At 38.7% G+C, this 15,398-nt stretch overlaps 1 protein-coding gene and 1 pseudogene across 10 annotated transcripts in view; both read left to right on the plus strand.

The window, feature by feature from the left end:
• The window catches only part of CD55 (CD55 molecule (Cromer blood group)), a 37,274-nt gene extending 27,163 nt beyond the window's left edge, over positions 1-10,111 (plus strand). For 2 of the 10 annotated variants that reach the window (XR_013529878.1, XR_013529880.1), the window contains 3 exons: positions 4,882-4,987; positions 5,513-5,554; positions 6,180-7,124. Coding sequence is in view for 6 of the 10 variants with exons in the window: in XM_078357024.1 (XP_078213150.1) it covers positions 2,449-2,567 (119 nt within the window). In the remaining 4 variants the exon portion in view is untranslated. Of the gene's footprint in view, positions 1-2,448; positions 2,637-4,881; positions 4,988-5,512; positions 5,555-6,179; positions 7,125-9,231 lie in introns of those variants that run through there. The other 8 variants (XR_013529879.1, XR_013529881.1, XM_054248211.2 and 5 more) reach the window with 5 other exon arrangements.
• Positions 10,112-13,982: 3,871 nt separating this feature from the next.
• LOC103789308 (protein arginine N-methyltransferase 6-like) lies at positions 13,983-15,174 on the plus strand (annotated as a pseudogene).
• Positions 15,175-15,398: the final 224 nt, after the last annotated feature.

Here is a 15,398-nt window from a genome sequence, read left to right on the forward strand (position 1 = left end):
GAAAAGGATGTGCAACATCTAGGTAACTCCAATTGTTGTAGGTAGGTAGGTAGGTAGGTAGGTAGGTAGGTAGGTAGAATTCTAACTTGGGTTCTTTGGGAGTGGAGATGATACTCTCTATATTAATGTAGTATCAGCCTAATGTAAATTTTGCTTGAAGAGTATCAGGTATTTTTATTGAAAATATTACAAAGTTAAAATTGTGGCCTAAATCTGGGGCTAGAAGTAAGTTTTTCTCTGGCAATAAACTGTTTGGCTTATCCTTTCCTGGTCTCAGTTTTCTTCTCTGGAAACAAGATATTCAGTGCAATTTAATAAATATTTAAATGTATTAACTAAATTTATTAAACATTTTCTACTTGTTGCCATGCACTGTGCTAATAATGAGAGGTGATCAAATGAGACAATAGGGGGCAAACTGTTTTGCAGTGTTTTAGACACTGGAAATACAGTTCTACGTGATGGGGAACCTTGCTAAAATACTCCTTTTGTCAGGGAGAAAAGCTTTTTCTAACATGTAATTTTCTTACCTAAGAGCTCTTCAGTTTAATTTTAGTAACATTGGAATCATAATTATTATTTCATTCATTATTTCATATTTTTCTTTATCCCAAGTTGCAGAAATCTTAACACTGATTCACCTTTGGTTTTCTGTAGATATAAAGTGATTTTGAAATTATAAACAGTTGCCTTTGAACCTGAAAGTTTTGTTTATTTCTAATTTGGGAGATAATATGCTCTAATTTACTGAAAAGATATGGAGAATTTTATTTTTCATATTTCTGTGTTTTGCCCTGGTTTTCTTTTAAACCATCAGCCTGTACACTTTCTTCTAGAACTGTATATATGTGTTGATCATTGTTCTAGGAATAGCCTTTTACTTCTTTCATCCAAATGTTCTACATCACTCTGAATTTTCTTTTCTTTTTTTTTTTTTTTTTTTTGAGATGGAGTTTCGCTCTTGTTACCCAGGCAGGAGTGCAATGGCATAATCTCGGCTCACCGTAACCTCCGCCTCCTGGGTTCAGGCAATTCTCCTGCCTCAGCCTCCTGAGTAGCTGGGATTACACGCACGTGCCACCATGCCCAGCTAATTTTTTGTATTTTTAGTAGAGACAGTGTTTCACCATGTTGACCAGGATGGTCTCAATCTCTTGACCTTGTGATCCACCCGCCTCGGCCTCCCAAAGTGCTGGGATTACAAGCTTGAGCCACCATGCCCAGCCCACTCTGAATTTTTTATCTTGATTTATCATTCAAATAAAAATATTGAAAGATATTGAAAATGATGGAATTAGTGGGAACTGGTGACGGGAGAAGAAATCCCAAATTTTTTTAGGAGCTGTGGTTTATTTCATGGATAGGCTTTTTAAGTCAATGATACAATGCTAAAGGACCAGTTAAATAAACTTATAAAGTAAAATAACTGTAAAAACTTACCTGGGGTAGAATGAGCTGTTTTTTTAAAATAACATTTCCATATGGCAGTGCAATTGTACAGTGTCTCTGTTTTGCTGATTTGAAGTCAAACACACTCATTAGTCACGTTAGCTTCAGTTGCTTTTCTAGCGTCATCTATCATTTCCTTTGTAGTACAGACCTACAGAGTTGAGTCCAGGGACGTTGGGCAGAGTTGGTGGTAGTGGGGGGCAGTGTTGGTGAGGAAAGGGAGAACGAGGATACTTAGAGAAATGGGCAAATGGGTGCATTTGAGAAGAAAGCTGGTGTAAGCTATAAAAGTGATTTGATGTTGACCAGCTTATTTGACCAATTATTTGCTGTTCAGCTCAAAACAGTGCATTGCATCTTAAAAGTGAATATAACTTTTTAAAATGAAATTTAATCTACAATAGACTGAATGCTGAAAAGCATATTCTGTAGGCAAAGCAAAGATATTTTGCCCTTTAATCTCAGATGATAATAGTAAAGGCATATTTCCTGTGATGGAAAAATGCCTACATATCTTATCTCTACTATAAACTAAGTAAATGTCCTTCCCATTAACCACATGTTAATATGTAACTTCCTTCTTTCTGAGACTCAGTTAACTCATCTAAAAAATAAAAGTGAACTCTAAGATACTTTCTAGCTCTAAAATAACATAATTCTGTCACCATATTTGAATGCTCAATGATGAAAACATGTAAAATCAAGAATGGTTGGGTTGAAACACTTTAGAATCCCCTCAAACATGTCCAGAAAATTTTATTTGAGCATTGTGATACTCTAAATATCTTTCTTCCTTTTTCTTTCAAAGAAAACAGGACAAATAAAACAAGCATTTGTCAAAAACTTGTGACATAACGAAGCCATACATAAAATGCAATTAATGTCTCCTATTTTTTAACTCACTTCATAACCAGTATGTATGTCATTGTGAAGCCATAATATAATCTGTAATTACTCATGTTTCTATTAACTGTGTTACTGTATCTTTTCCCCTTCAAGGATTTCTTGCTGGTACTGTATTAGGTGGTACCCTAATTCTAGTCATTGGACTATGGAAAATCAGGGTGAGCAGAAATTCTGATGATTTTAAAAATTTATTCCTAGTTTCTTTTCAGTAAAATTTGGTACTGTATTCGTAGATAACTCTCTTAGCTTTTTTTAATTTTTGGCATCTTTTTATTCATTTTGTCTATAATTACTATCCTGGATGAGCAGACTTCATATTTCTTTTTTCTCAATATGTTCAAAGGCACATTTCAAAGGAAAGTGAATTGAAGTCTCATTTTGTGATCTATTGATCCACTCACCCTTTTTTCCACCCAGTATAATTTACAGTAGTGTCTCTATATTGTTCAGAAGCAGAGAAATCTAGGAAAAGTCAACCTCAAACATACTGTGAAATTGCCTGTGATTAGGCCTTTTTCTCGGTTATATTTGTGGATAGATGCCAGTCCAGCTTAAAACAGCCCAGTGGTTAAGACAGCAGTCTCTGGAGCCCAGCGGCTCAGTTTGAATCCTGAGTCTACCATTTAGGCGTTATTTGACTGTGAGTAATTTTAACCTCTCTATGCCTCAGTTTTCTTATTTGTAAAATGGGGGAAATGCAGTACCTACCTCATGTGATTATAGTAAGGATCAAATGAGTGCTTAGAACATTGCTTGGCACATAGTGAGCACTCAGATGTTAAAACAGCAACAGCACACACACACACATCAGTATTATTTAAAATAACTAATCTCCACTGAATACACATAACATTAAGTATAAATGTAGGATTGGCTCTGATGTGTCCTGTAGACAGAAGATGATTTAAATCTACCGTTTTCTGTTTTGTAGATTTAACTGTTCAGAAAACTAGATGTGGAGTTTATGCAAACTTGAGTTATTTCTAAGCTGCCCTAATGCCTATTAACTAATAAGAAAATTGTATTTTAATGCTGTTATTAAATTGTCTGATTTAATTATTTGCATGATTTGACCTATCTACTTTTTACCCTCCACAACTTTTCTTTCTTCTTAAATTAACAATATTACTTAAGCATGTTATAAGTTAAAGTATGTAAATATTCTTTAACTCACTAAATGAGTCAGTCTTTTAGAAAAATGTTTGATTACTAGGTCCAGGGGAGTGATTAATAATTTTTACAGGCATTTGGTTAATATCATCAAAATATTCTAGCTGTCACAGTAGCAAATATAGTAAAATATAACTTTTTCTCCAGATACATTAAAAACTTTTTAGGAATGTGATCTAGAGCCTAGCAAAAACTCAGAGTTAGTTCTAAGTCATCTAAAGTGAGCTGGTATGAAAGCTTCAGCAAAGCTGCTCTGAAAAAAATTAAACCACCAATCTCATGTATTCTCTTGTATTTGTTCCAACTCTCCTTTTGAAATGCTATTATCAGTTTTTCAAGTTATAAATTATCAATGTAGAGAGTATTCTCAGTTGACCAAAGCTGCTTTGAGACTCCCTGGATTGGTGGGAGTAGGGACTGGTTGAGGGGCGGGGGGTAGCAGAATGTGATAAGTTTACCAGATGCTGTCTCTTGGCTTTCATCAGTTTTATTACATACTTTGGTAAAGTGATTGGCTGTGATACTTGTATGTCCTACTGAGGAACAAAGTGCTGGAACGTAGAAGGAGGGAATACAGTGACTTCTGCTTATCCTTGGGGGTATGTTTCGGGACCCCCCAGTGAATACCTGAAACCACAGATAGTACCTAATCCTATATATGCTGTTTTTTTCTGTATGTACATACCTATGAGATAAGGTTTAATTTATAAACGAGGCACAGTAGGAGATTAGCACCAACTAATAATAAAGTAGAACAATAGAGCAATTTATTGTAGCAAAAGTTATGTGAATGTGATCTCTCTGTCTCTCTCAAAATGTCTTATTGTGTTGTACTCACCTATTTTCAGATTGTAGTTGACTGAGGGCAACTGAAACCACAGATAAGGAGACTGTGGTGTTTGTTTAGAATTGTATTTTGGGGTTTTGCAGTAAACTTAATTGCTCATTTTCTGAATTAGAGGGAAACTCATGCAAACTCCTAAGAAAGAATTTGCCTTTTTTGTGTGCACATAAAAACACTACACTTGCCTTATTTTGGAAGTATAAGCTGTCGAGGGTAAGAGTTAGCTTTATATTTGTTTGGCTAGCCTCCTGATTTCATACTGATTTAATTAAATATTTGATCTTAATTAAGACAGGGGATATAGTTAATGTGCAAGTGATAATGTGGTTTCATTTAATGATTCTTCATGTTTGCCTATCAAAGGATTTATTTCTTTCTTTTAGAAGAGTTAGGTCTGTATGATAAATTGTAGTTTAGGGATGGGAGTGTAAGCAAATGCCTGATTTTGTTTTTGGATTGAAATGACAATTATATAATTCAATTCAATCGTTTTTTCCTTCTCTACTATTCAGCTCTTATAATGCACACGAACGCAACAAAGCAGTCAGTGTGGTGTTTCACCATTTAAGTGTGACTGGTGGTACCTCAGAAATAAGATTTTCTGGTAAATTATAAAAGGTATAAATGGCTTAATAAAATCACATTTCTGAATCTTACAAAATATCCATTAACACCTTTGTCTAGGGGGTTCTCCATGACTTTTAAAGGATGATAGAGGGTTAAGTCTCTACTGTCACTAAAGTTTTTTCTTTGTTGAATAAATGACTAACACATTGACTCTCTCATTTCTATGACACATCATCAGTTCTGGACTTGGTAGCAGTATGCTCATCATCTCATCTTGTGTTTTACACTCAGTTTATTGTAATGCTTAGATGCTATAATGCCACAGATATTTGGGGGGAAGGGATGACATAATAGGACTTAAAGAGAATGCCTTCATTATGATAATTTGCATCATGAGATAATTGACCTACCTTTGTATTGTATTTATTTCTCCTTTTGCTTGGTGGCTTTTTGAATTTTCAATGTTTAAGAAAAATTATAATATGTACTAAGATATCCTTTTATAGGCCATGTTTATAGATTTTTTAATATCACAAATACTTTATATATATACATATATATTTTATTGCATTTTAGGTTTTGGGGTACATGTGAAGAACATGCAAGATTGTTGCATAGGTACACACATGGCAGTGTGGTTTGCTGCCTTCCTCCCCATCATCTATATCTGGCATTTCTCCCCATGCTATCCCTCCCCAACTCCCCATCCCCCGCTGTCCCTCCTCTAGTTCCCACCCCCACAGATCCCATTGTGTGATGCTCCCCTCCCTGTGTAAAATACATCTCTTATATCTTCATATAAAATTATCACACAAAAATAACTTGGTATAAATGTATCTGTAAAACTTTCTGAGTGTCTTCATCTTTTAATCTTCTCTTCCACATGTAGTATTCAGGTGTTTTTATTGACTTTTACATTTTCATTTATTTTTATATATTTTTTAACATCTCCCAAACTTAGGAATCCATTCACTTTTGATCTGAGCATACCTTAATTCATTCTAGCTTAGCCACTATTCATCTCAAGAAACTAAAATCTCCATGTCATATTTTAGTTGTTGCTGTAGCTTATAAACCCCACCTGTAGAATGTCATCCATACTCTGTTACTTATTAATCTCTTTTTGCACCCCAAAGTAACAGATTCTTTTTGGTGACTTATCACATAGTAACTAAAAACTAATGTTTATCACTAGTAAATAAAATCACTTTGATTTTAACTTTTTGTTTTTTTAAATTTTCAGGCCACACGTGTTTCACATTGACAGTTTTGCTTGGGACGCTAGTAACCATGGGCTGGCTGGCTTAGCCAAAGAAGAGTAAAGAAGAAAATGCACACAAGTGCACAGACCGTTTCTAGTTTCTTAGACCTCTTTGCAGATTGGACACAATAAATGCAGTCGTGCTCTTCATTTAGGATGCTTTCATTGTCTTTCAGGTGTTTTAAGAATGTCAACCAAGCAGAGAAAAGAGGCAGTCTCGGATTCGCATTCTGAGCACACCCACGCCTCTTGAAAACAGAACACCTTGCAGAACTGAGAGTGATTCCATTCCTAAAAGTGTAGGAAAGCATAGAGATTTGTTCGTATTTAGAATGGGAGCATGAGGAAAAGAAAAGTGATTTTTTTCCCCACAAGATCTGTAATGTTATTTATACATTACAGAAATAAAAGAAATAAAAAATGAAAAACATTATTTGGATATCAAAAGCAAGTAAAACCCAATTCAGTCTCTTCTAAGCAAAACTGCTAAAGAGAGATGAACCACATTATCAAGTAATCCTGGGCTGTAAGGCATTTTCATCTTTTCTTATGGGTTGGCAAAATATTTTAAAGGTAAAACATGCTAGTGAACCAGGAGTGTTGATGGTGACAAGGGAGGGATATAGAACGAAAGACTGAGTCTTCCTTTATTGCACAAATACAGTTTGGAAGACGCCTGTGAAAGGTGTCTTCTTTGACTTAATGTCTTTAAAAGTATCCAGAGATATTACAATATTAACATAGGAAAAGATTCTTATTTCTGAAATCAGATGTCAAATTTGTAAATCTTATTCTTTTGTAATATTTATTTATATTTATGACAGGAAACATACTGATTTTACATGTAAAATAAGAAAAGTTGAAAGGTGTGTAAAGAAAAATTTATTTTCCCCAAATAGAAATAAATGGTCCCATATTTTGGTCTTATTTAGTATTGAAATGTATTCTTAAATGCGACTACTTTATTTCTAAATAGGAGATACCCTACCTGCCTCCTACAAGCAGTTCAGAATGCTGTCCCTTGGTTGTACTAGTGTGAATAATTTTCAGTTACTTTAAAATTATACTATATTGTACCTTCTCAAGCTTGTCATATCCTTTCCTATTAGAGAGCCTATATTCCTTGTTACTGATTCACCTGAAGGCAATCTGACTAATTTCTAGGTTCTTACCATATTCGTGCCGTCTTGCCAATTACATTTTAAATGTTAGACTAGACTAAGTGGTACTAGTTGTACAGAATATAACCAGGTTGATTTTGGCAATGTTTATTGTGTCATTTTGCTTCATCTGTTTTGTTGTTGAAGTACTTTAAATTCATATATTTTGTGGCATTTCACTGAAAAGACTTTAATTTATTTCTCAAAATAATTTTTTTCTCCTAAACCACAGTCATCACAACTAGCAGTACTAACAATCATTTCCTAATAGTTTCTAATACTAGGAAATTCTTTGGACTTTCCTAGAAGTTCTAAGAGTAGGTACGTATCCACCTATTCATTCATTCATTTGTTAAATATGAGGGCCTACTCTGCTCTTTAGTAACCTGGTGCTTCCTAGGATAGCAGTGGTAACACTGGCTCAGCTATTCAGAAAAAAAGCTGAGTGCCTCCTATGTGTAAGTTGCCATATGCTAAATATGAGCTTACCAAGATAACTACAAGTGTCTGCCCTCAAGTTGCTTATAGTTTACTACAGGAAGCCCAAACTCTATATTTATTGAGAGATGGAAGATAAAGTTATAAGTGTTACAGCCCTGAATATAATGAGTGCTGAAGCTGTGTTTGTTAAGCAGCTGAGTGGCAGGGAGGGAGACATTCCAGACAGGACGGGATTGAGAAAACACTAATAGATGAGATTACAATGGCAGGATGGTCGTAGTAGGAAAGGCTTGGAGTACGGGCTAGACTATGTCATGTGCTCTGTGTAGAAGTGAAAGTTATAAGCTCTAGACTATTCTGCTTGATCGAATTAGAATCAGTGAGCATAAAATAGGTTTGTAATAGTGAGAACTTGCTCTCTTATTTAGATAAGGTTAAAAGCAGAAATACTATTTAACAGTCATTTACCTTGAAGAAAATATTCACAGTAGGCTTGCTGAGGGTAAAGACACTTTCTTATAGGATTTATATTTACTGTGTATCCCCTTTTGCTCAAGGTAAGCTCTCCTATGAGATTTGACTTTGATTGCAAAGGTTGTATTGCATTTCCTCTTGAGACTGATGTGTATTTGTTACAGCAAGTTATACCTGCTCACTGTAGAAATTTGAGTGTTATAATATTTAGCCCACTATCACTGTCACTATTCTAGGAACACTTGAACGTGAATAGTTTTTCTCTTATCACACCCTAGCCCTGTTTGCTTTGGTTAATGCCCAGTGTGCAAATGCCTCATTTTCCTCCCACCTGTCCTGAGTGTTTCTTCCTTCTTGACGAAACTAAAAACAACCACTTTCCTGAAGGTACTGCTTCCTTTGCAGCCTATTTCAGTGGTGACTGGTTTCTTTTTATACATATGACTCATTGTTAAGAGGTGGTAAAGGTGTTTTCCTTGTTTCTCATTGTCATGTCTTCCATCTCAGTCCTCCCACACAACCCTTTAAAAACAGTAACTGTCCACTCTGGTAGGGTAATTTACTAAAATGTCAAATGTTTTCCCTATAATCCCCCTTAGTGAAGAGCGTGGATTCTGGAGAAAAATCGGAGTCCTGGCATTTCTCAGCTTCAGGAGTTGAGGAATGTTTCTTGTCAACGTACCTTAGTTATCTATGTGTAAAATGGGCCTAAAATCAGTACCAGCCTCATAGGATTGCAACGAGAATTAAGTTAATATACATAGAGCTTAGAATAGTGCCAGCCACGGAGTAAGTGCATAGTAAGTTTTAGCTCTTTTCAGTGCACGGGTGGAGAGATTGGCCTTAGATGAAAGCTTGTAGGACTTCTGTAGATACGGAGGGAACTGTTGCAGGTGAGTTGGAGATGCCCATGGTGGTAGCTTTTGGAAATTTTCTTCACATTTCTTCTGTTTTCTCAGGGACATATACATCAAGGTCATTATGAAAATTATGACACATGAGGAGGTGGTGTGTTTGAAGAGAGGAAGAGAAGGAAAGGACTAGAGACATTTAGTAAATTATCAGGCAATGTGAAAGGCCCAGTTGAGGTAAGTGCTCCTGAATTTTGAGTGCAATCAACAAGCTTGGTTCTGAGTTTTTCTGAAGTCATATGTAGCTTTCTAGATACAGTCTCAGAAAAAAGCAGTTCCTCAGATTTAATCGTGAGTGGGTGTTCCCAGGTGAATTTGATGACACGAGTTGAGCATGTGCACAAGGGAGTGATTAAAATGATGGACCACAGAATTTAAGCTATGTGAGAAGGGAAGTGAAGACCTATGAGTGGTAAGAATCAATGAGTGACAGGATCAGTATTTTGTAGGCCTCAATGGAGCCATGTCATCGTTACTTGGGGTGCTATTTAGAGTGAACTGGAATGGTAATATGCAGTAGTGAGAAATAAGAATGCCTCAATTGAGAGTAAAACAGAATTGGTGACCAGAGGACAAAGCTGTCTACAAATACAGTTCTCCTTCATTTTGGGCACAAAGTTAGACACATTTCCTGCCACCCTTGCAGTTAAGTGTGGACATAGGACTGAGTTCTGGCCAAAGGAACATGATCAGAGATGTGTGGCATTTCTAGGTCTGGCCCTAAAACATTCCCATATGCAATCCTCCTTAACTCTTTCCCTACACTGAGCTGATGAAGGTGAGTGCAGCAACCTAATAATTCACATGCTAAAGATAACCACAAAAAGGAAGGAGCTTGAGTCAGTGCTTTGAGGAGAGCTGTTTGCTGATCAGGACCACCCACTTAAAACTTCATGTGAAGAAGAAATAAACTGTCATACATGAGTTCTAACATCTTTGAGATTGATGTGTTATGTTATTGTAGTTGACATTAAACTAAAGCCTTCTAGATTTTCATGATGCAAGGATTTAGACAGAACTATGGTGTGAGAAGTTGAAGTAAAATGGTGGACAAAAGTATTGGGGTAGAGGAGACCATGGAACATCTTAACTAATACTGAAATCAAGAAGCATCTTGTGTTAGAGAGTGTTACTTGCCAGGGACTAAAATCTTCAAGAAATGAGATAGAGTGGTTTGTACATCTGAAGATGACTGCAAACAAGAAGATAGCAGGTGCTACATTCTGATGACATGTGACTCGAAGGAAAGGTTTTGTGGAAAGGAAGGGGGATTGGCCTACAAATAGCAATGATCAATCAAATAGGGCACCAACTTTACCTCTATGCCTGGTAGTATGTGGAGTGAAAGAGCAGTGACAGAGATTTTTGCCTACCAGAGATTTGTGTGGACATTCAAACCCACTGTATGATCTTCCACTCCTTGTTATTGCAATCCCCCTACTTTCTGGTCACCTCTCTCTGTCTGCTGAGGGCTTTGGAACCTGGCTCAGTGTCTCCCAGCCATCCTACAATCTGGTATTATCCGTAATTACTTCACATTGACAAGGATGACTCCTTATAACACACCCATGCCTCTGGTTTTATTGACCTTTTGATTTCTAATAACCTCCTTCACTTTACCTGAGTCACTCATCTCCATGGAACCTTCTTAAATCACTAATTCAGGCATATTTTTTGGCTCAATATAATCTTTTCAGCTTTCTAGTTTAGTTACCCCAGTGTGTTCATCAACTCTCCACTTTCTTCCTATTTATAAGTCTCCTACTGTGATAGATATTTTGTTTTCTCATCCAGAAGCACACTCTAGCATACACCAACTTGCTGTGACCTGAGGCTGACCTATAATGGAAGCTGTGGAGGGGAGAGGAGTTGCATTCCTTCTAATTCTTGTTTTGTCTCAAAACACTCCACAACTTTTTTTTCTACCATTCTATTATCAAAGGATGGCTCTCCTTCCCTTTTGCCCTCCTCTTTCAGAAGCTACACTTTCAAAGGCTATCAACTCAGATCACATTATATTTATGTCCCTTTCCTAAAGGTAGTACATGTAGTTAGTACTCTGGTCTACAAGGACACCTTTTCAGCATTTTCATTTACAGCAGACTCTTACTTTCTGGCAGTGGTTCTGGAGCAATCTGAGGACTGTGTTAGGACAGCTTTTTTCTCTTTCATAAAGTCTTTCCATAGACTACCCTTGCTGACCACAGAGGCTTCTAGGAGCAGTGTGAAAGACTGCTGGATTGTTTTTGTTTTGTTTGTTTTCTTATAGGCAATTTGAAGTTGGTGCTTTGTCTTCTAGTTATGTTGAGAGTGTGGTTTTTGTATGACCACACTTTCTATTGGGGTGGCTGTAGAAAATTAGATGTTTTTATATGTTATTGATGGGAATGCAAACTCGTACAGCCATTTTATAAGGGAATTTTCCAGTATCTAAAAAAAATACATATGTATTTACCCTTTGACCTACCAATCTCACATCTAGAAATGAACTCTGAAGCTATACCTTCAATAATATGAAAATATACAGGTATAAGATTACTCATCAGAACATTATCATAGCAAAAGACTGGAAACCATCTAAATGCTCATATGTAGAACTTGCTGAATAAGCTATGTTATATCCAAACAGTGGAGTACTATGCAGCTATGAAAAAGAATGGGGAATACTACGAAGTATTATGAAATATTTCTAGTATATATTATTTATTTATTTATTTCGGTAGAGATGGGGTTTCTCCATGTTGGTCAGGCTGGTCTTGAACTCCCAACCTCAGGTGATCTGCCAGCCTCAGCCTCCCAAAGTGCTGGGATTACAGGAGTGAGCCACCATGCCCAGTCTCAGGATAATATATTATTAAGTGAAAAAAGTAAAGTACGAAAGACTATGGTATGCTCCTTCTCATGTAAAAAAGAAATAAATACATGTCCTCTTTGTGCAAAAGGAAACATAGGAAGGATAAACTAGAAACAATGAGATAGTGATATACAAGGTATGAGTGGAAACAATGGGGAAGATGGGAATTCTTTTTGTTTTGTCTCACATATTACAAAGCCAAGTAAATATAAGGAATGAAAATAGGAAGGGAGGGGAGAAAAGAAATTACAACAGAATACAAACACAACAAATGAACCTTGTTATTACTATTATTATAATTTTTTGAGATGGAATCTCACTCTGTCATCCAGGCTGGAGTCCAGTGGTACAATCTCAACTCACCATAACCTCCACCTCCCAGGTTCAAGCAATTCTCCTGCCTAAGCCTCCCAAGTAGCTGGGATTACAGGCACGTGCCACTATATCCAGCTCATTTTTATATTTTTAGTAGAGATGGAGTTTTACCCTGTTGGCAAAGCTGGTCTCAAACTCCTGACCTCAAGTATTCTACCTGCCTCGGCTGCCAAAGTGTTGGATTTTACAGGCGTGGACCACCACACCCGGCCTCTTACTGTATTTCAAATGAATAACTTGACCACAGTTAAGAGGGAGCTGTGAGGTAGAATTGAATTAACCTTGGAACACAGTATTTTGATTATACAACCGAGGGCTAAATAAAAATAATATGAACAAGTGTTGGATTCTGTCCAGTAGGTTCGTTTTTCTTAGTAATATAGGTTAGCAATTTCAACACTACTTTATGTGCATTCAAAGGTGGGGTAGATAAGCAAATATATTGCAAATAATGAGTCAGGTTTCTCACTGTTGAAGGGAATTACAAATAAGGGAACACTAGCACAGAGTCTGTGGTATTTGTAATTTGAGTTACCAGTATAAACTCATGATTTTGAACATAAAAACATACACAGAGAAACACACCCCCCCCCACACACACACGAGTGTGCATATCTGTATTAGGTTCTCCAAAGAAACAGACCAATAAGATTATATATATATATATAGACATAGGAAGAGATTTATTATGGAAATTGGCTCAGGCAATTATGGAGACCTAGAAGTCCCATGATATTGCCATCTTCAAGCTGGAATACCAGGAAAGCTGGTGGTGCAATTCTGAGACTGAAGTCTTGAGAACCAGGGGAGTCGATGGTGTAACTCCCAATCTAGGGCTTAAGGCCCAAGGACCAGGGGCTGCTGGTGTGCAGATACAAGTCCTGGAGTTCAAAGGATTGAGAAGCAGGAGTTCTGATGTCTGAGGGCAGTAGAAGATGGACGTTCCAGCTCAAGAAGAGAAGGTAAGAATTCGTCCTTCCTCCACTTTTTTGTTCTATTCAGGTGAGCCCTCAATGGACTGAATGATGCTCACCCACAATGCGAGGGCTGGTCTTCTTTACTCAATCCACTGACTTAAGTGCTCGTCTCTTCTGCAAACACCTTCACAGACATACCCAGAAATAATGTTCTACCAGCCATGGGCCTGTCACTTAACCCAGTCAGGCTGACACAAAAAATTAGCTATCACAACATCTGTGTGTGTATATGCATGTATGTTGTGGCTGTGTGGATATATACACATACATATACATTATATATAAACTATTTCAATATATTTTGCATGTTAATGTAAAATATATTAATATACATTATATGTAATATATAAATTATATACTTATAACTGTTTTGTGTTGTGTATATTATATATGCTATATGTATTGTTATATACTTTTTGCATATACTTATATAAATATATATATAATATGTCTTCTTGGAAAAGCCTACAAACAGACCCCAGATTCAGATTTTTTTTTTTTTTTGAGGCAGTCTCACTTTATCACCCAGGCAGGAGTGTGGTGGCATGGTCTTGGCTCACTGTAATCTGCCTCCTGGGTTCAAGCAATTCTCCAGCCTCAGCCGTCAGAGTAGCTGGGATTACAGGCACACACCACTACGCCTGGATAATTTTTGTATTCGGATCCAGATTTCTAAATACCTTTCTCCAGTTAAAAAAAAAAAAGGAGGCCGGGGCGGCCAAGATGTCACAGCCCAAGAAAAGAAAGCTTGAGTCTCGGGGGTGGCGGCGAAGGAGGGGAGGGAACTGAAGAGGAAGATGGCGCAGAGCGGGAAGCGGCCCGGAGCGACCCGGGAGGACTAAGCAGCTGTACTACCAGTGCTACTCGGACGTTTGCGTCCAGGAGGAGATGATCGCAGACCGCGTCCTCGCCGATGCCTACCCTCTGGACCTCCTGCGGAACTGCGCAGCACTGCAAAGCAAAACGGTACTGGACATGGGCGCGAACAGCGGCCTTCTGAGCATCTTGTGTGCCCAGGCCGCGCCCGCCGCGTAAACGCCAGCGCCATCTGGTAACAGGCCCGGGAGGTGGTGCGCTTCAACGGGCTGGAGGACCGGGTGCACGTCCTGCCGGGCCTGGTGGAGACTGTGGAGTTGCCGGAGCAGGTGGCTGCCATCGTGAGCGAACGGATGGGCTACGGACTCCTGCACGAGTCCATGCTGAGCTCTGCCCTCCACGCGCGAACCAAGTGGCTGAAGGAAGACCGTCCTCTCCTGCGGCCTCCGCGGAGCTCTTCATAGCCCCTGTCAGCGACCAGATGCTGGAGTGGCGCCTGGGCTTCTGGAGCCGGGAGAAGTAGCACTGTGGTGTAGCCATGAGCTGCCTCCTGGGCCTCTCGGGGATCATGGTGCAGGGACTCTCCGGCGAGGATTTGCCGGCCCGGCCGCCGCGTCCCGGCACGGGCCTGGCTCAGGAGCTGGAGGGCGGAGTGGGCAGGCGCCTCTGCTGCAGCTGCTGTGGCTCCGCTCCCATGCACGGCTTTGCCAACTGGTTCCAGGTGACCTTCCCTGGAGGGGAGTCGGGAAATCCCTGGTGCTGTCCACCTCGCCTTTTCACCTGGCCACGCACTGGAAACAGGCGCTCCTCCACCTGAACGAGCTGGTGCAAGTGGAGCAAGACACGGACGTTTCAGGAGAGATCACGCTGCTGCCTTCCCGGGACAACCCCCGTCGCCTGCGCGTGCTGCTTCGCTACAAAGTGGGAGACCAGGAGGAGAAGACCAAAGATTTTGGCATGGAGGATTGAGCGTTGTCTTTTCTCCCAGCCACCTCCCAAGGCAGAGAAAGGGAGATCCCACGTGCAAATAGAAAAAATATGTGTCTCCCTTTTCCCTCATAGCCTCTGGGGAGGGAGAGTGACTTCATTCTCCTTTGAAAACATTCTCCTGGTGATGTTTATTTAGAAAGTGATCCCCTTCGACAAGCGATACAGCGTGCTTATTAATGGGCTTTTAGGCCTCAAAATCCTGT

This window comes from Callithrix jacchus, chromosome 19 (genome assembly GCF_049354715.1).
Source record: "Callithrix jacchus isolate 240 chromosome 19, calJac240_pri, whole genome shotgun sequence".
Lineage (NCBI taxonomy): Eukaryota > Metazoa > Chordata > Mammalia > Primates > Cebidae > Callithrix > Callithrix jacchus.